We start from the raw sequence: 19,921 nt of genomic DNA on the forward strand, positions 1-19,921 counted from the left end.
ATTGTTTTTAATATTAAATTTTGAACTGTGGTATAACCTGCCTTGGGACCTGCTGGTGAAGGGTGGGTAATACTACTACTACTACTGCTACTATTAATTATATTTGTTAGCTGCTTTTTTTTCAGCATGAAACTCCAAGCGACTTACAAAAAATTCTGAAACACACATACAGAGTAAAAATAACAATACAAAAAGAAAAAAAACAATATACAGTACCAAGCAAAACTCAGAAAACAACACAACAAATAAGTAAATTAAAGACAATATACAATACACTTCAAATACAATACGGCATAGAATTAGGAGTCATCTTACAAGCCTACGTAGATAAAAATAATTAAAAATAATTACTACTGCTAATATCCTGCCTGTGAGCTTCCCAGAGGCATCTGATTGGCCACGGTGAGAAGTGGATGCTGGATTAAATGGGCCATTGGTCTGATCTTCTTTTGTTCTTACGGTATGTTCCTATTTACTGTATCGTTATTTCTTGCTCGTGAACAAGAATGAATAAAGATTACCAGTAGTGGATGGCGCGGTGGGGCAGCCGCGCTTACCGGTGTTTATACCATGCCAGCCTTCCTGTTGCCTCACTCCTTTCCCTGCCGGTAAGCAGCAGTGACACAGCTGACTGGAGGTCAGGTCAGTGTTGCCGCCGCTGTACCGCGCTGTCAACTACTGAATACTGTTCCTGTTCCTAATGTAATTCATTGTGACTCCCCCTCTTCCCCTCTGCTTTCCTGCAGTTAGGGATTGTTGAATGACATGGGGTACATTCACACAGATGCTCCTGACAGATTGCCAGTAGGTGCATCCCATAGCCCTCTGGCAATAATATCTGTAAAGAGGAGCCAGGTGAGTTTGGCAAGTTGCTGGGCTTTCCCCCCACATCTGTCTCCTAGTCCACATGGCCACTTTCCCCCCAGATGTCACTAGAGTGGTGTGGGCTCCATTCACAAAGAAGCACCAATCGGAATGCTCCCATAACGTGTAAATAGGAAGCAGAAACACTACTAGGTGTCTGATTATACAACTTCATTGCTACATAATAATAATAATAAAATTTTATTTGTTAGTCGCCTATCTGGCCGAATTAACGGCCACTCTAGGCGACGTACATTTCCAATAAAATACAATATAAAACCAATAAAAACATACTCAACCATTAAAAACACCACTCTTTCAAGTGGTCAGCAACATAAAAAACCTAACCCTCCCCAGAAGTGCCATAGGCCTGTCTGAACAGCCAGGTTTTTAAGGCTCGGCGAAAGCCTATCAAGGAGGGGGCATGGCGGAGATCAAAAGGAAGGGAGTTCCAGAGGGTGGGAGCCACATGAAATGGAAGTAAAGTTTTTGTGTGGGGGGAAAACCCCTTAATTTGAAAACCCTCTGCCACCTCGAGTTGAAAGGGTAAGTCCTCTGCCCTCTGCAAAAAATCCATCAATCTCACCTACCCACCTCTGAGAAAGTGGTTGAAAATTACCCCCCCCCCCCATTTTCACAGCTGACAAATGGCTCTGTGAAAGTGGACAGGGATTTTCAAAAACAGAGCTAGAAAGTTGTCTAAAAAGACAAAGAAAGAAAAGAAACGGCTATAAAAAGCCGGGAAAATAAAGAGGAAACCAACAGGACGGAAGGAACTCTAATGGAACAGAAGAAATGGGCAGCCTCAGGGGTCAGGGGCCCCATCCAGCCTTTGGGCTTCCGGTTTCCCACCTGTGCCTTAGAGAGTCACACGTACCTCCCTGCTTTTTCTCTCGACGGTAGTGGCTGGACTTGGATTTCTTCTTGCTTTTTCCTTTCTGCCCCGGAGGGAGAGGCATGTCCCCTAGGCTGGGATGAGGTTTGCCTGTTGGTAAAAGCCCAGCGTCAGAGTCGGATCCCCAGCCAACAACTTGGTCTCTCCCACCCAGTCTCAGTCCTGGGTCCAGCAGGATTCGCAACTACAGGATGGAGGAAGGCACTGGGTGATGGAGCATGACCTTGGAGTCGCTAAGGAAGCTCAGAATCAAAGGTGGATGTCTTCATTTAGGGGTGGGGCATCTCTGCCCCTCCAGATGCTGGTGGACTACAACTCTCATCAGCCTTGACAATGCTGGCCGGGGCCAATGGGTGTTATAAGTCAGCAACATCTGGATGGCCACAGGCTCTGCATTCCTGTTTTGATTATTCCTTATATATTTTTGCCCCACTCTGCCTGTGAGGAGCTCAGAGCACTGTTCATGGTTCTACCCCCATCTCGTTTTATCTTCACGATAACCCTGTGATCTGGGTTAAGCTTAGAGATGGTCAGCCCCAAGTGAGCTTCATGGTTGAGAGGAGATAGGAATCCTGGTCTCCCCAGGCCTGCTCCAGCTGCTGCACCACACTGGCTCCCTTAAAGCAGGGATGGGGAACCTGTGGCCCTCCAGATGTTGTTGAACTTCAGCTTTCATCATCCCTGCTGTACGGCTTGGGGTTGATGAGAGTTGGAGTCCAGCAACATCTGGGGGTCTGCGGGTTCCCCATTCCTGTCTTCAAGGATTTAAATGTGAGGGCCCTCAGAACCTGCCGCTGGTCAATCAGCTCCACACGCATTTTGACTATCTCAGCTGCAGTGAGATGGCTGCAAGGAAACGCCTCTCAAACCTGGCACTGCAAGGCCTCTCTGCTCAGGGAGCTCAGGGAGGCCAATCTCTCCATCTCCCTGTGCCGAAGACACCATGTTATCTCTTGGAAGAGGGACAGAGAAGTTACACCCACCTATTCCCGGAGAGTCAACATTCTCTGCACTGTGCGCCGGTGTCTGGCTCAGGTTACGTCGATGACCTTGCCTGGGAGAGATGCCTTCGGGTGCCTCTTCAGGCACGTTGAGATTTGGGTTGGACTGAGTCAAGGGAGGACTTGAGGCCTTGGGCAATGGCCCCGAGCCATTGGGTAACCGCCTTGAAAACAAGAACCATCAAATTAAGTGGAGAGGATGGCCCTGATGGGAAGACAGCAATGACAGGGGGAGGGGGGGAATGCGGGAGATCATCTCTTTGTATAAACCAGAGTTTTGGATTGTGGTTCCCATTTTGTGCTGTCAAAAGCTGTATTTTGTTTGTATGAATGGTGGCACACATACTTCCAGGCCTCTCACTGCCATCATGAGAACCAAACACTTCCTTTCTTGTTTCTAAAAACCTGAGATTCTGAGGATGCTGAATTCTCTGTTCAATACAAAATTCAGCACTTGCATAGTGGGATCCAAGATACAGACTGATCTGGGCTGTCTCCGATTGCCATGCCCTGGTGCCATGCACTCCACAACCTCTCTCTGAGGTAAGAATTTGTGTCACCTTCTCTATAGTGCAAAACCTGGTGTGTGCCCAGGAAGGGCAATCAAGTTCCAGCCCATAAGGCTTGGATTAGATCAGTTTGTATCGGAATTTGCAAAGGGTGAATTCCTCAAGCAAGCCTGTTTTTCCAAGCTCATACCTGGGTAGGTGCGGAATCTCAAAATGATGCAGCCTGGGGATGTCTTCAGAAGCTCTCGTCTCCTCCCGGGGCGAGGGGGTCAAGGTGGCCGTGGACTGCTGGCCGTACGAATTTGCAGGAGAGGAGGCATCTCCACGAGGTGGTGGCGGAGGACATTCTTCTTCCTGGATGTTCTCCATCAGGTAGGTCCTTTCTGGCAGGGGTGGGCACCATTCCTCCACCTCTGAACTGCAAACAGTAAGATAACTATACATTTTGGCTGGGACACGTTGGACTCCCAGTCCCTGGAAGCATCCTAAGGAAAACGCATGCTCCTTGGGAGCTAGACCAGGTTCATCTAAACCAGGAGCAGGGAACCTTTTTTCAACCTGGTTGCTGGTGACATTGAAGCAAATTTGGAGTTGTTTATTAATTAATTTGATTTTTGCCCAAGGAACTCAGCACCACATACATAGGTCCTCCCCACTTCACTTTTTATTTGCACAACAACCATGTGAGGTAGGTTAGGCTGAGCAAATGACTAGCCCAAGGTCACTCAGTGAGCTTCATGCCTGAATGGGGATTTGAATCCAGCCCCCCGATCCTAGTTTGACACTCTGACCCAGGGATGGAAAACCTCTGGCCCTCCAGATGTCGTTGGACGACAACTTCCATTTCCCCTGACTGTTGGCCATGCCAGTGTCATGGCTCTGGGATTGGATCCCAGGGCTTTGCCTTGGATGAGGTCAATACTCAGATCATAACAGCCGGCTGGAGGAGGAGCTTTATGGCTAAGTGTGGATTTGAACCCTGGTCTCCCAGGCCTTAGTCCAACGCTCTAACCATGACACCACACTGGCTCACAGTCAATATGGTGTGTTAATCAGAGTGTTGAACTAACAACTGGGAGACCAGGGTTCAAAATTGCCGCTGAGCCATGAAGCTCGCTGGGTAACCTTGGGGTTAGTCACAGTCTTTCACCCTAACGTACCTCACAAGGGTGTTGTAATAATATCTATCTATATACACATTATTATATATAAGGATAATATGGGGAGGGGAAGAACCATGTGTGCCACCTTGAGCTCCCTGAAGGAAAGGTGGGATATACTGGTCCTTCTTGTGCCACCCTGGGCTCCTACTGGGAGGAAGAGCGGGTTATAATAAAATGTGCTCTGAATGACATGCTCCAATTAATAACCTGGTATCCTAGACCACTCTCCCAAAGCATGGCATTACGGCAGAGTGCATTAGGGCACATTATTGGAATGTGTTGGCCCAATACCAGTTGAAGCTCAAATTATGAACGGGTTCCCCAGACCAGAGGGCCAGTGTGGTGTAGTGGTTAAGGTGTTGGACTACGACCTGGGAGATCAGGGTTTGAATCCGCACATAGCCATGAAGCTCACTGGGTGACCTTGGGCCAGTCACTGCCTCTCAGCCTCATGAAAACCCTATTCATAGGGTCGCCATAAGTCGGAATCGACTTGAAGGCAGTACATTTACATTTCCCCCCCCCCCCAGACCAACACCGCTTCTGTTTGCAGGGGAAACACTATCATGAAAGGAAGTGCTGTTTTCTGTCCTTCCTGTGGTACTTACCTGACTTCTAGCTCCTCCTCTTCCTCCTCCTCCTCCTCCTCCTCCACATATTGGCTCAGTTCACTGGCAGAGGGAGGTGGAGGAAGCACTTCTGTCCAGTTGAGCGACGGTGTTTTCACGGGCTTCCCCATTGATTTCTGCTTTCCAGGTTTAGCAACTACAGAAGAGAAGCGGAGCTGAGAGAGGGCACCCTCAGACACAGCAATGGATGGGAACTGATAGGTTGTGACAACAACAACAAATCTAGCGGTGCAACAGCATGCACCATTACGCAGAAGCAAGTCCCATGTATGGGAAGGGCTGCGGCTCAGCGGCAGGGCATCTGCTTTGCATACAGGAGGTCCCAGGTACAATCCCTGGCATCCCAAGGTAGGGCTGGGGATGTTCCCTGTATGGAACCCTGGAGAGCCACAGCCAGTCAGTGTAAACAATACAGAGCTAGATGGACCAGTGGCCTGACTCGGCAGAATGCAGCTTTCCAGGTTCCTCTTAAGACCCACCTGCATTTAGGACTGCAGCCTCAACCGTGCACAGAGTTTGAACTGTGACTTGATCCTTGCTATGACCTTACATGCGGCTATGCTCAAGGACCCTAAAAAGAGGTCTGTTGCATTAGGGATGATTACTATGATCGGCAGTGAATGTAAGAGCAAAACTGGACACTTGCCCTTGCAGAGTTGCTTTCATTTCCCCAAATAGCTAGCACTGGGAGCTGGATCGGGACTGTGGCATAGGAGGGAGACTTTAACCTTTTGCCCCCACCATACAGAATCTCCTGTCCACCTTCTATTTGTAATGGCAGGAATCTATTCCTGTTATTGTGAATGGGAGCAATCTTTCCCTTGGAAATACCAAGCAGAGGATGGGGGGGGGGATTCTGATTGGGACTGTGGTGGGGGCAAAGCATTACAGCAGCCCTCCCCACAGGCCCTGCCTGGCTCAACTCCCCCCATCCTGGATCTATTGTCGAAAGAAAAACAATAGCTACACAAGACGAACCTGTGTGACTAACATCATAGCTTGTTTGGTTCTTAAAGGGCAATACTACGCACACTTCCTTGGAAAGAAGTACGAAAATAGGCAACAGGCTGAGCTGTAAATGTTCTAATGATGAGCTCAGCTGAATACTGGGTGAGTCAGAAGGGTGGTGAAGCCTAGCAAACTGGGACATTCTCCCTTGCTGCCCCTTATGCCTGAGACGCCTTCTCAAATTACCCACATGGCACGCTTTCCTTCTCTCCCCGCACTTTCAAATCCCCTCTTCAAAGCTCATCTTTTCTGTGAATCCTTTAATGCAGCTGCCAGTCTTCATCCCTGAGTGCAATAATGATGCTGCTTTATAATGAGTCAAATTATGGACCCATCAAGGCCAGTTATCTATGTTGACTCAGTTTTCATGTCGCAGTACACCACGGTTAATGGTTTACCATGAACAGCCTGATCCAGGCTGTTTTGCTCCTCCTCACTAGCATGCAAAGGAAAAGAACCATGAACCCTAGCTTAGTGTTATGCCTGAACCAAGGTTCATGGTTTATTTTGCACCCAACAAACTACAAACTATCTAAGTTGGCTCAGTTTTCATGTCATAGCACACCATGGTTAATGATTTACCATGAACACGCTGATCCAGGGTTTTGCTCCTTCTCGCTAGCATGCAAAGTAAACAGACCACAAACCCTAGCTTAGTGTTATGCCTGAACCAAGGATCATGGTTTGTTTGCTCCCAACAAACTACAAGAACAAAAACAATGTGTCCTTCACTTACCAATCATGGTTTGTTTGAGCAAAACAGATCAGGATCCCTACTTCACACATAATACTAAACTAGGGATTGTGATTTGTTTCCTTCTTGTACTAGTGGAAAGGAGCAAAACAGCCTAGATCGTTCACAGCAAGCTGATAACTATGGTTTGCTGTGATATGCAAACTGGGCCATTGAACTGCAGCATCTCATGCAGAGTTCTTTCCCAGAGACCCTTTGAAATGGAACATTAAAAAGGTAAGAAGAGCCCAAAGACCCATCTAGTCCAGCTTTCTGTTCTCACAGTGGCCTACCACAGCCCCAGGAAAACCCACAATCAGGACATGAGTGCAATATCACTTGTCTTTCTGCTCATATCCCCCAGCAACTGATACTGGTGGTAACAGAATCAGAATAATAGAAATGTAGAGTTGGAAGGGGCCTGTGAGGCCATCGAGTCCAACCCCCTGCCCAATGCAGGAATCCAAATTAAAGCATACCCAACAGGTGGCTGCCCAGCCGCATCTTGAATACCTCCAGAGTTGGAGAGCCCACTAGCTCCCTCAGTAATTGGTTTCATTGTTTTACCACTCTAACAATGTTAGGAAAGTCAGGAAGTTCATCCGAAATCTGGCTTCCTATAACTTGAGCCCATTACTGTCCTGCACTCTGGGATGACTGAGAAGAGATCCTTGCCTTCCTCTACATGACAACCTTTTAAGTACTTGAAGAGAGCTATCATATCTCCCCTCGGTCTTCTTTTCTCAAAGCTAAACATGCCCAGTTCTTTGAGTCTCTCCTCACAGGGCTTTGTTTCTAGTCCCCTGATCATCATTGTTGCCCTCCTCTGGACCTGTTCCAGTTTGTCTGCATCCTTCTTATAGTGTGGTGTCCAGAACTGGATGCAGCACTCGAGATGAGGCCTAACTAGTGCCGAATAGAGGGGAAGCAACATTTCACGCGATATGGAAATATGTAGCCATCACTACTATTATCCTTCATGAAGTTGTTCAATTCACTTTTAAAGCCATCTAAGTTGGTGACCATCACTACAATGTGTGGAGGCAAATTCATTAGTTTAATAATGCACTGGGTGAAGAAATGCTTCCCTTTTTTCTGTCCTGAATCTGGAGATTGAATCTGGGACCTTCTGCATGAGAAACACATACTCATCGATTGAGCTATGACCCCTCCCCAAATTACGTGTGACTGCAATCTCTCACATCATTCCTGTCACTCTGGCCTCTTCCTATCACCTTTTCCCATTGTCTAATTTTAGACCTGAATATTATTGGGGCATTTTGTTTTGTTTTGCTCGTATTGTCTTGTAAAATGCTATGCATGTTGACAACACTAGATCACTAACAATGACAGCACAAACATCATTTGACTTTCTGTATGCTAGGAGATTCTTCTCTGGGACACACCGGGGGCTTCCTGTTCCAGAGAATTCTGGAACTTCAGAATATGATGCATGTGGTCCCTACCACTCTCAGCTCTGCCCCGCTCGGGCTGGGCATATTGGATGCTGGAGATGCCAGGCTGGGCGTTCCACTGGCTCTCCTCTTCATCAGGTGAGTGTAGATGGGTTGCCCCATATGGTATCACGGGCGTTGTGGCATATGGGGTGGTGTGCTGGGAAAAGGCCCCATTGAACGTCCTCATGTCATCGCTGGCAGGATCAATGGTGCTGTAGATGGGCCCGTCGGACACCCCCGTCCCAAACTTTTCCGTCTGGGCAATGTAATTGGAAATTCCAGCATCTGCAAACAAGGAGACACATTGTGACCTTGATTAACCAGATCTTCTGGTTTGGCCACAATGGATTCCATGTGCCTCCGTTTTAATTACATCTGGCATTTATGGGCTTTGAGGGCTACCTCTAATCCAGGCTTGTGGACAGGAGAGAGGGGATTGGCCCTGCTCCTCCTCCCCACAAACCCTGGCTCAGCTCCCCTCTTGGAAGGCCACAACCTGGAAAGCCTGCTTTGGTTGTCTCAGCAACTTCCTTTCCAGCGCAAGCTAAAGGGCTAAGCCTCTCACTGTAGCCTGTCCACCTTCCCACCACTGTAATGCCTGAATTCCAAATCTGCCAGCCACGCATGTTTGTCTTCGGCTTGCCATTTCTAGGGATGGATGAATGTGTCAATTTCAGATTCTCATTTTCCCAACCTTGAGTTCAGTTCACCCCATTTCTGCATCATTCCCCCCCCCAAAAAAGCTTGCACAGAAATTCATATGCATTTGGGGGTGTATTTCTCCTAACGTATGTGTTCTTGCATGCGATTTTGCCAAAGAGGCACTTATTTTTGCAAGCTATTTCCCCTAATTAGCATAGTTTGATGTATTATGTTCGTCAGTAGATGGATGTATATACACAGTTTTTGGTTACAGAAGTGCATCATAAAATTTGAAGATGTGTAGATTTTGAAGGTTTCCTTAAGGATGCAGGAAATGAGAAATTAGGTAGGTTCGCCTTAAGATCCAATTCCTCCCCCCTCCCTAGCCAGTTCTACTTCCTCCTTAGGGAACCTGCTGGGGCCGTGGCACTCTTACCATTATAGTACCTCTCGGTGGCATTGTGGTTTCCTGCGCAGCAGTTCCCTCCGGGCTCCTTTGCCTTCCCGTTCCGCAGCAGGTTTGGCGCTGGCCACGAATCTGCCAGCCACGGATAGCTGGAGGCACTAGTAGCCATGGCCAGCATGCCAGGCCTGCTGGAGGAGAGTGATGAAAACCACTATTATTTGGTGGTTTGTTTGAGGGCTGCCACCTGATTTTTCCCCCTGAAAGTCTTCATAGATTAATTGTGTGAGTTTTAGTCAAGGAATCAGGTAATTAATAGCTTAAATTTCCATGAATGCCTTTGAGTAAAATGGCTCTGAAGCAAAATGTGCACTTTTTTAGATGATGCAAGTGTGGTGTGGTGGTTCGGGTGCTGGACTAGGATCATGGAAGACCCGGGTTCAAAACTGCTACTGAGCCATGAAGCTCACTGGGTGATCCTGGGTCAGTCAATGCCTCTCAGCCTAATCTACCTCACAGGGTTTATTTTATTTATTTATTTATTATTTGATTTATATCCAGGGTAGTTGTGATGATAAAATGAGGAGTAGGAGAACCGTGTATGCCACCTTGAGCTTGCTGGAGGAAAGTTGGGTTATAAATGTTATAAATAATTTTTTTAAAGTGTGTGTCTTAACAGGTGTTGCTCTAGAAGAGGCGTATCTGATGTTTGGCAGTGTTTATTCTTATGAATACACAAAATCTATTCCTGGAATTATGTTGGCATTTATTTTATTTTATTGTTGTGGTTCTTTTGCCTGTCTGTTTCCTTGTCTTATTTCTTAATTAAGGAAGAATAATTGTTTTGTTCTATGTTGTTCTTAACATATCCTTGGTATGATTACAGAGTTCTAATGTTTCATCATGTTTATTGATGTACTTCTGAGTGTTATGATACAAATGTTGGTTAATGGGTTCTAATGTGTTATTGATTTGTTTTGTGATTAATGTTTTAGACTTCTGAAGGGATCTGAAATGTTAAGAGCAGAAGGAGGCAACCTGTGGCTCTCTAGATGTTGTTAGACTCCAACTCCCATCAGTCCCAACCAGCATGACCAATGGAGAGGGTCCCTCGCCCTGGTTTGGAGTGATTTTGAAATTATGTAATCTTTGTGGTATGTAATCTTTATGTGGCTGATTAATAAACTCTCACTCTCTCTCTCTCTCTCTGTAATATCTCTTCTGAGATAGTGACTGCCATTTCCAACTTTCATCACTAATTTGCAAATCTGTGCACTGGGGGGCATCTAAACATCCCTGTTTACCCAGGCATTTGATGGCTAAAGGGGACTGTGCCTGGCAACCTGATGATCACTGATGAAAGACCCTTTTTAAGCTGTGTTTTAGAATATTTGGACTGTGTTGTACAACATTTTAACTGCATTTTGGAAGGTTTTAACAAGTTTTAGTACGTTTTCTTTGTTTTGTTCATGTTATCCACCCTGGGCTCCTTCAGACATAACGACAACCACCACCACAACCAAAGGTTTAAATCAGACGATCTGACCAATTAATGCTGTGGTTCTAGCTCATGTGCTCTAGCTTGGCTGGACTGGGGGCAGGGAGGCCCAGGGAGGGCATCTTTAATGCTACAGTAGAATCTCTGAACTCACCTGCTGCTGCCACGCGCTGGCCCATCCGCATGGGGGAAAGAGACTGAAAGAGAGCGGACCACACTAAGTCAGGGACACTTCCTCAAAGAACAAGGCCAAGGTTTTGTTTGTCAGAGCTGGGGGCGAGGGTGGGGGAAGGAAGCAACGTGACGGAGGGAGAGAAAAAGGTCTTACCTGCTGGTGTGTATGCAAAGGAGGCTGCAAAGAGAAGCAAGCAGAAAGTGAGGCGGCTCACAGGAAGTCATCGTTGCGGTAGGCAGATGTGGACAGGGAATCTAAGGCAGCTCAGGGGCGGCGCGTAGCTCAGTGGTAGAGCACATGCGATGCATGCAGAATGTGTTGTGAAAGAGCTCTCTCAGCCTAAGACCCCTGGAGAGCTGCTGCCAGTCAGAGCAGACAATAGTGGGCTAGATGGACAAACGGTCTGGTCCGCAGCAGCACCCCAGGCTTGGGCTGCAACTCAGAGGGGCTGGACCAACCAGGTGAACCATGGACTCTGAGCTGGGACTTCCAGAGCCTGTTGACTCTGAACTTGCACACTGCCCCCACAAAACCCCTCCCTGAAGGTCCAACCCCTTCCATACTAGGGACCCACATCCCTATGCTGGACCAGCAATGGCCCTAAAAGGAGTCCTCAGAGTGGACTGGTGCTAGGCTCTCCCTAACAAGGCCCACCTGGTCCCAACATTAGTGTATTTTCAGTGCCCGGTGGTCTTCCTCTGCCCCCGTGCATTTGATGGTGTTTGATAGGCTGTTTATTATTACAATCTTATCAGCTGGCATTTGTAAACTGGTGGTGCGCTGGGGATGTCTGTTGGCATTTTTACAGGACGATGCGGTTCTTAATATTGTTTCAGTTGAACTGTTTACGGTTTTAATCCTTTTCGGTGTTTTCATATTGATGCGAGTCACCTTGACACTGTTTTGTGTAAGGCGTCGGACAAGTTTAATAATAGCAAGTGCCGCTTTAAGGCCTTCCACACTTCAAGAAAGGGGAAGAACCTGGGAGGGGAGATCTGAAGGTATAAAAAGGCTTCAGTCGAGTCCAAGACATTGTTGGAGCAAGTTTCTAATGCTTCCCATGGTGGTCTGTGGGTGTCTAGTCAAAATCAGGACAGGACCCCTGGTCTAATGCAGCTTCCTATGTTCTTAGGCAGCCAACCCACATTCTTCTGCAGGGAGGTAGCATAAAAGCCTAGTTCATCTCACCTGTGTAGTGGCTCAGTTCCTTTCTCTTCTTCCGGCGACAGTAGATCCACACGCTGAAGCACATGAGGATGACCCAGCAGGCCCCTCCGATGCCAGCTATGAAGGCTGGCTGCTTCACCACATCCGTGATCTGCTCAGCAAGGCTCACGCTATCCCCGCTACTCACAGACACAGTGTCCTGGTCCAGCAAGGGCTCTGCAGCAAGCACAGGAGGCAAAAGTAACCACAGTGAAGGGAGGTAAGCAGCTTGCGCTACACTGGTTGCCCCTGATGTAGGAAACCAGGTGGGGCCCCATGTGACTGAATGCTCCTCTATTAAAAAGAAGAAAACTCCCTGCACATAGAAATTCAGCATGTCAAGGAAGAACCCTTGTCCCTGACTTGCTAGTTTTCTACAGCGAGGGAGATGTTTGTATAGAGGAACATTCATTCATCTGAGCCCATATCTGCTGTCTGAAGTGATCCAGCCCTGACAGTTTGACAACCTCAATGAGAATCAGGATGTGGAGAATACAGAGCTATGAGAGAGTGACATGATACCAGGAGACTCAGCTTTTACCATATTACAGCAGCAACCTTCCATTCTTTAATCCCAATTATGTAGCTAAGAGCTGCTTGAAAACCTGCTGTATGGAGTACGTCTGCTATTTCCTCCTACCTGCTTCCCATTGCATTGCCTCTCTGTCTTGCCACCACATGAATACTAGTGAGGAAACATTTCCTGTCTCTCCCTTCTTGGGGATTAGTATTGCCTTTCCTCAAGGAGTCCCAAAACAATATGGCTACCAAGCTTTTTGAGTTCTGTTCACATTGTGCTAGAAGAAGGGAAAGTTGGTTCTGGTCTGTTTTCTGCTAGGATTGTCAAATGTGAGTTAGAGGAGAATAGGCTAAGGAGAAGAGTGAGCTCAACAGAAACTCTACATGCAGAAAGTCAGCCTGAAAACCTTGAGCCACAGTGCGCAGGGGAGCTGTAGTCCTTGCAGCTTCAGGATCCAGGTCAAAAGCCTGTTTCAGTTTGTTTTAAATGTTGCAAGATTATTTGTATCCTCTTGACTTTCTGCTTCAAAAATGAGGTTTCAATCCTAGACACATTTATGTGAGTAACAGTGCAAACCTATACATGTCTACTCAGAAGTAAGTCCCAATGAATAATACTTCAGTGGAGTTACTCCCAGGTAAGTGACTGTTGGACTGCAGCCTTAGTCCCACTGAATTCAGTGGGGCTTGCTTCTGGGTAAACATATTTAGGATTGCACTGTGAACCTCCAAAACCCTTTAGACAAGCTTTTATTACTTTTGGCAAATAGCTGCTGTAATTTTGTAAAGCCCAAAATTTAATTTCAGAAACATAGCTCCAAAATGTTCACTTTTGAGACAAAAACCTGAAATTTAAAATTAAAAACTGGCATATTAGCCAGATACATCAATGGGCTCATCAGATGAAACTATCACATTGGCAGTTGATCACCAAGTCTGAAATTATTTTTATATCAAAAGTAACCCTTTGGATGGGAGAAATCATTCTTCCCAGGAATTTCCCAGTTCCAAAAATTGGATGCCACAGTCAGGGTGGTCTCCTCCCATTCTTCCAGCAACTACACCTCAGAAATGGATGGAATATGCAAGAGGGCCTCCCTAGCTGACGTGAGTGAACAGGTAGGATTGTATGGGAAGAGACCATCTATTTCCACCAGTTAATGTTTGGGATGAGCCTTGGGTACTCACTGATCTGAATAGTGACAGGGGCGCTCCTCACTCCAATGCCTACGCTGGTGGCTGCCGCCACCTCTGTGCGGTAGACCATCCCTGGCACCAGGCCCAGCACAACTGTCGAGCGTACAGTGCCATCCACTGTCTTATTGATGTGATAGCGAGACTCGTTTCCCAGGCACCAAACCTGCCACAAGAAGTGAAGGACTGTTGTGACCAATGGCTGAAGTGACACACTGTGGCAAAAGCAAACTTCCCACCACTATTTCCCAGCATCCACTGCAGCTCTTGCTGCACTTAGGCCTTCAAAGCCTTCAGTCGAACCTGCTAATCTTTGGGGCTAGCCTTAAATTTAGAGGTCACCCAAGGATATTCTGAGAGTTATGACCTTACCCTGTAATCTTGGATGATCCCATTTTGCTCTTCGGGTGGAGGTGGCTCCCAGGATACACTGATACTGGTACTATTGCTGGTCCCCACCGTCACTACAGTAACTGCCTGAGGAGGAGCACTGGGGGCTGGATGAGATGGAATAAAAGGAGTTTATTGCTCAGAGGAAGGACTACGTGGCATCTGGGGACGCCATCCTGAGTTCTGCAATGCCACATAGCTGTGCCACAGCAGGCAGTGAAAGAAAAGGCTATCAGGCATTTGTCCCATTAAACTTAATCAGCCTTAAGAACATTGCACATTGAAATGCACAGGAAGACCAAGTCATTGTTCCAGGAGCAGCCAACAGGGAAGGGTGCTGCTGTAGACCTGGTTTCATAGGCGCTGGTGACCTCACTGTTCCCCTGCCCCACCCCCTGCTTTTGGTCTTCAACTCCCATCAGCCCTTGCCAGTATGGCCAATGGTCAAGAATAATGGTAGCTGCAGTCTAACAACATCTGAAGGGCCACAGGCTCCCCATCCCTGCCTCAAGATGTGTCTTCCTAGACCAAATTACAGTGTACCTAGTTTGGTATTCTTTTCAAGAAACCTAACAATCAGCAGGCACAATGTGGTTCGCTAGGAATAGGCTTGGGGCATCTGACTGCTTAGAGCACGAAGAACTGTAACTTCTCCCTACGTGCAAAATGCTTCACACATTTGCAGCTACCAGAGGGTTGCAGTTTTCATGTGTTTCTCCAGCTCTCCTCGCAGGACTGGGTTTGCCAAAAACAGACAATGATTATGACAACAATGACAGAGCATGGCTGAAGAACACAGGGAGAATAATCATGGACGCTAGCCATGATAGCTGTATTCTCCCTCTAGGGTTCAATGAATGCCAGTTGCTGGGAATCACAAGTGAGCAGAACACTGTTGCACTTAAGTCCTGCTGGTGGGCTTCCCAGAGGCATCTGGTTGGCCATGGTGAGAACAGGTTGCTGGACTAGGGCCTTTGGTCTCTTCTTATGTCAGGCTCTTATATTACCAGACTTAGTTCAAGGTTCTGGTTTTGGTGTACAAAGTCCTATACATCTTGGGACCAGGATACCTGAAAGATCATCTTACCCTTTATATACTCAGTTCATCACTATGCTTTGCAGGTGAGGGCCTTCTGCATATACCATTTTATCAGGAGGTCCACTCCACACAACATAGGAAGCGGACCTTTAGTGCTGTGGCACCTACTCTTTGGAATTCCTTCCTCTTAAATATTAGACAGGCACCATCTCTGTTATCTTTTTGGTGCTTACTGAAGACCTTCCTCTTTCAACAAACCTTTTAAGTAAATACCTTATCCCAGTCTGTGTCTGTGTTGGAATTGCTTTTTAAGATGTTTTTAAAGCATTTTAAAAAAGATGTTTCTAAGATGTTTTGTTTTAATATATTTTAAAGTCTGTTTTTATGATATTTTACAGTGTTTTTAGTGTTTTTGTTTGCTACCCTGGGCTCCTATTGGGAGAAAAAATGTAAATGTACTGCCTTCAAGTTGATTCCGACTTATGACGACCCTATGAATAGGGTTTTCATGAGGCTGGGAGGCAGTGACTGGCCCAAGGTTACCCAGTGAGCTTCATGGCTGTGTGGGGATTCAAACACTGGTCTCCCAGGTCATAGTCCAACTCCTTAACCACTACACCACACTGGCTCTCACTGGGAGGAAGGGCGAGATAAAAATATATTAATAAATTTGTTGTTATATGCCTTCAGGTCAATTACGACTTATGACAACCCTATGAAGCTTTTTTGGATATATTCATAGGGTTTTCATGGTAGCAGGTATTCAGAGGTGGTTTACCGTTGCCTTCCTCTAAGCCTACAGCACCTGGTATTCCCAGGTGGTCTCCCATCCAAGTACTAACCAGGCCTGACCCTGCTTAGCTTCCGAGATAAGATGAGATCAGGTGTGTTCAGGGTAGTATGGCCATAGGCAATTAATTAATTGATTGATTGATTAAATAAAAAATAATGATGTCAGGCAACTGCTGTTTTCAAGAGGCACAGCCAAATGGTGTTGGTGAGGTATGGAACGCAAGCTTCTGTTGATAAAGGCCTTTGGAAACAGTCCATGAATTACATTTTGTGAGGAGACTGAATTGGAGCCTAGAGACACTTGCTTCCCTCCCCTTCCATATCTACCTTCTTCTGGGGTGCGCACCAGCAGCACTTCACTGTCCATGCCCTGGAACTCGTCAAAATATGGGCGAATTTTGACCTCGTACTCCTGGCCTTTGTGAAGCTCAACTAGGACGGTGTTCCGTTCAGCTGGTGACTTCACATCTTGCACCAGCCAGGCACTGTTCTTGGGCCGGTACATCACTCGGTAGCCTTGGATGAACTGAGCCTGGCGGTCCACCTAGAAGAAGATAAACCATTAACTGCTTGGATGTGACACCATTGCCTAGAACAGCCAGAGCTCAACTACCTGCCTGCCCAACCTCCCATCTCTGCTTCCAAACCTCTTGCTGATGATTCTGCTGCACTTCCCCCAAATTTCTGACCTATCTCCTTCTTGCCTATTTGTGCCCCGTTTCCAAGAGCTATAGATAAATCTCTTTTGTGCCAATCTTGCACTTTTCTCGGGAAGCAACATGAAGCAGTTGCTTTCCGGCTCCAGCAGAAGATTTTCTTGCTTCTGGCCTTAGTTTTTGTGTATAATTAACCCTGCCCCCCAATACTCAATTTCTTCCGAAGCTGGGGTGGGGATGCAAAGGTTGGTACTGTCAAACACAGGAATGACGCTTTTGGGTCAGACTATAGACCAATGTAGTCCAATGCCCTCTTCCCTGCAATGGCCAGCCAGATGCTCTTGGGAAGCCAACAAGGAGGCCAAGAGGGCAATAGTCTTCTCCTGTTATTGTTCCCCCAATAATGGTATTCAAAGCTATACAGCCACCATGACTGGGAGCCATTGATAGCCTTATCCTCCATGAATCTGCCTAATCCCCATTTAAGGCTACCTTTCCTGCATAATGCAATCACAAAGCTGCCCTCTGCTGACACACTACGTGTGCCATTTCAAGAAGAATCAGTGTCCTCGCAGGTACTCACAGTCCAGGTCACTTGGATGGTGGTGGAGGTGAGAACGACGGGCTCCTGGAGCTGAACCACAACTTCACCAAGTTCCTTTTGGACCTGCCGGTGATCTACCCCTTGTCTGGTAGGACTTACATCTGCCAAGTCATATAAGAAGTGAGGCCAAGGCAGGCCATGGCACAACATTTTAGCTTTTTCTACTTGGGGAGATGGATTTGGGTGCTTGCTACACTCTCCTTTCAGAGAATTCCACATCAGTTGTGTTGTTAGTGAACCTAATGGCCAGGTGATAAAAAAAACACCCACTGAGCATAGTTGTCTCAGGAAGCCTGGGTTTGGTTAGTGCCGGGGTAGGAGACTGCCTAGCAATACTGATGTATGCTGTGTTAAGTATCGTGCAAGAAAAGTGACATATTGACTGATAAAGAGAGCCATAGATGAAGGCTGCAATCCTAACCATGCCTGCTCAGAAATAAGTCCCATTCAGTTCAGTGGAGCTTACTCCCAATTGAAATAGGCTGCTTTGGGAGAGGGGGTGGGCCCTCCTTCAGTGGAGGCATTGAAGCTGAGACTGGATAGTCATTTGTCAGGGATACCATAGTTGCATCTTGCATTGCAGATCCCAACAGGGAGTTGGACTAGATGACCTCTGAGACGCCTTCTAACTCTATGATTCTATGACCTCCCATTGGAACTGAGGAATTGTTCCTCTTTGCTTGCCTTGCAGATGGGTTGCAAAACCTTTTTTTGTTTTGTTTTTTTGCTGGCTTTTGGGATCCTTGCATGGAATGTGTCTCAAAGCTTTCACCAGGTGTTGCTTACATATCTCAAGCTGTTTCTTGTAATCTTAATGGCTAGGAACTTGATTTTATGAAGCAAAAAACAAACAAACAAAAATCCATACCATCCTTACAGGAATGTCTTTGACTGGCTGATTATCAAGATATATGTGCTATTTTGTTTGCTTTTTATCTTCATTAGTATTGATCAATTTTATGGTTGCAGGCAGCTCTAATTGTTTCTCTCTGTTGTCCTAAACTCCTCGGAACCTACTTTGGAAAAGCAGCCTCTAAAATGTTTAAAGTAACATGTGAAGGAGGGATAGAATGATATTAGCAATGACGACCATAGTAACTTCAGACCTCATGTGCACAGGATGCTCCTTTTCAGTTTTACTTCCCTTTACTTTCTTGTCTAGCACAAGGTTGGGGAACCTGTATCCCTCCAGATGCTGTTGGACTCCAACTCCCATTAGCCTCAGCCAGCATGGCTAACGGTTAGGGATGATGAGAGCTGAAGTCCAATAACATCTGGAGGTGCACACGTTCTCCATCTTATGAAGATGGTTTGTTTACTCAAACAGCTGGAAAATGGGAGAGTGTATAAGCCAAAAGCCACAGTGCAGTCAATGTTGCAACATGAGAGCACTGTCTATAGGGTTTTATGGAACCTGTGCTTTTAAAGTATGTATGCTGCAACCTGCATAATGCATGCAAATTAAAGAAATGGGCACATCTGCTTATCTTGAATATCAGCCTTCACCAATCTGGGGCCCTCCATATGTTTTGCACTACAGCTCCCATCAACTGTGCTGGCTGGGGCTTGCAGAACTATAGTCCAAAATTTCCAGAGGGCACCAGGTTGGAGAAGGCTGTTGTATATTAATCCATTTAAAAACAGGGGTGGGGAACCTATAGTCCTCTAGAGGTTGTTGGAGTCCTCTAGATGCTGTTGGACTTGACTCTATCAGCCCCAGCCAGCTTGGATGGTGGGATGACTGGAGTTGGTCCAACAACGTCAGGAGGACACCACATTGGTTATTCTTGATCTAGAGACCCTAGGGCCAAGGAGCAGAAGGGAGCATCCATAATTGTGGCAGACTTGTCCACATCTCCACATTTTACCTGGAAACCAAAGGCTGGAGGTAGGCAGAAAATAACTCTTTCCGCGTAATGATGCTTAGTTTTTGTGTAGCATTGCATTCCTCATAATAACCCTATAAGCCAGGTTTATCCCTCCTGTAAAAAACGGGACTATGCGTCAGGCGATGAGGAATGGTTGATCCAAGGCTCGGTCCTTTAGCTGCTATCCTACCTTCCCAATGGGAGTATGGCCATTCAGTAGTGCCATCAGGGCAGAACTTTCAGGTGGAAGCCCAACCTCCTGCTCAGCAGGAGGGCCCCCAGATGCAGCAGTGATGGCTGACCACATTTTGAAGTAAGTGAAATAATGCACATTACCATCTAAAGAGCTCCCCCTCATTGTAAAGCCATAAGAACACAGGAAGCTGCTTGATACAGAGTCAAACCACTGGTCTATCTGGTCCAGTATTGTCAACACCACTGTTATTCAACCTTGGGTCCCCAGATGTTGTCGGACTACAACTCCCATCATCCCCAGACAGCATAGTTAACGGTCAGGGATGATAAGAGTTGTAGTCCGTCAACAACTGGGGACCCAAGGCTGATGGTCTACACAGCCTGACAGTGGCTCTCCAGGGTTTCAGACAGAGGTCTCTCCCAGCCCTACCTGGAGATGACGGGGATTGGACCCGGGACCTTCCGCAGGCAAAGCAGATGT

General features: G+C 46.7%; 1 protein-coding gene and 1 non-coding gene across 10 annotated transcripts in view; both read right to left on the reverse strand.

Annotated features, from left to right (window-relative positions):
- ROBO3 (roundabout guidance receptor 3) overlaps nucleotides 1-19,921 on the reverse strand; it is a 364,199-nt gene that overhangs the window by 7,508 nt on the left and 336,770 nt on the right. For 6 of the 9 annotated variants that reach the window (XR_009758609.1, XR_009758607.1, XR_009758612.1 and 3 more), the window contains 13 exons: nucleotides 17,357-17,478; nucleotides 16,445-16,661; nucleotides 14,269-14,393; nucleotides 13,891-14,062; nucleotides 12,166-12,360; nucleotides 11,131-11,154; nucleotides 10,957-10,999; nucleotides 9,338-9,495; nucleotides 8,269-8,544; nucleotides 5,041-5,197; nucleotides 3,460-3,687; nucleotides 2,743-2,924; nucleotides 1,742-1,849 (listed from right to left, as the gene is read on the reverse strand). Coding sequence is in view for 1 of the 9 variants with exons in the window: in XM_061592244.1 (XP_061448228.1) it covers nucleotides 1,742-1,849; nucleotides 2,743-2,924; nucleotides 3,460-3,687; nucleotides 5,041-5,197; nucleotides 8,269-8,544; nucleotides 9,338-9,495; nucleotides 10,957-10,999; nucleotides 11,131-11,154; nucleotides 12,166-12,360; nucleotides 13,891-14,062; nucleotides 14,269-14,393; nucleotides 16,445-16,661; nucleotides 17,357-17,478 (2,007 nt within the window). In the remaining 8 variants the exon portion in view is untranslated. The remainder of the gene's footprint in view (nucleotides 1-1,741; nucleotides 1,850-2,742; nucleotides 2,925-3,459; nucleotides 3,688-5,040; nucleotides 5,198-8,268; nucleotides 8,545-9,337; nucleotides 9,496-10,956; nucleotides 11,000-11,130; nucleotides 11,155-12,165; nucleotides 12,361-13,890; nucleotides 14,063-14,268; nucleotides 14,394-16,444; nucleotides 16,662-17,356; nucleotides 17,479-19,921) is intronic. The other 3 variants (XR_009758608.1, XR_009758611.1, XR_009758610.1) reach the window with 3 other exon arrangements.
- LOC133368877 (5S ribosomal RNA) lies at nucleotides 16,119-16,237 on the reverse strand. The gene has a single exon (XR_009758791.1). It is a non-coding gene; the product is annotated as a 5S ribosomal RNA (ribosomal RNA).

This window comes from Rhineura floridana, chromosome 12 (assembly GCF_030035675.1).
Source record: "Rhineura floridana isolate rRhiFlo1 chromosome 12, rRhiFlo1.hap2, whole genome shotgun sequence".
NCBI lineage: Eukaryota > Metazoa > Chordata > Lepidosauria > Squamata > Rhineuridae > Rhineura > Rhineura floridana.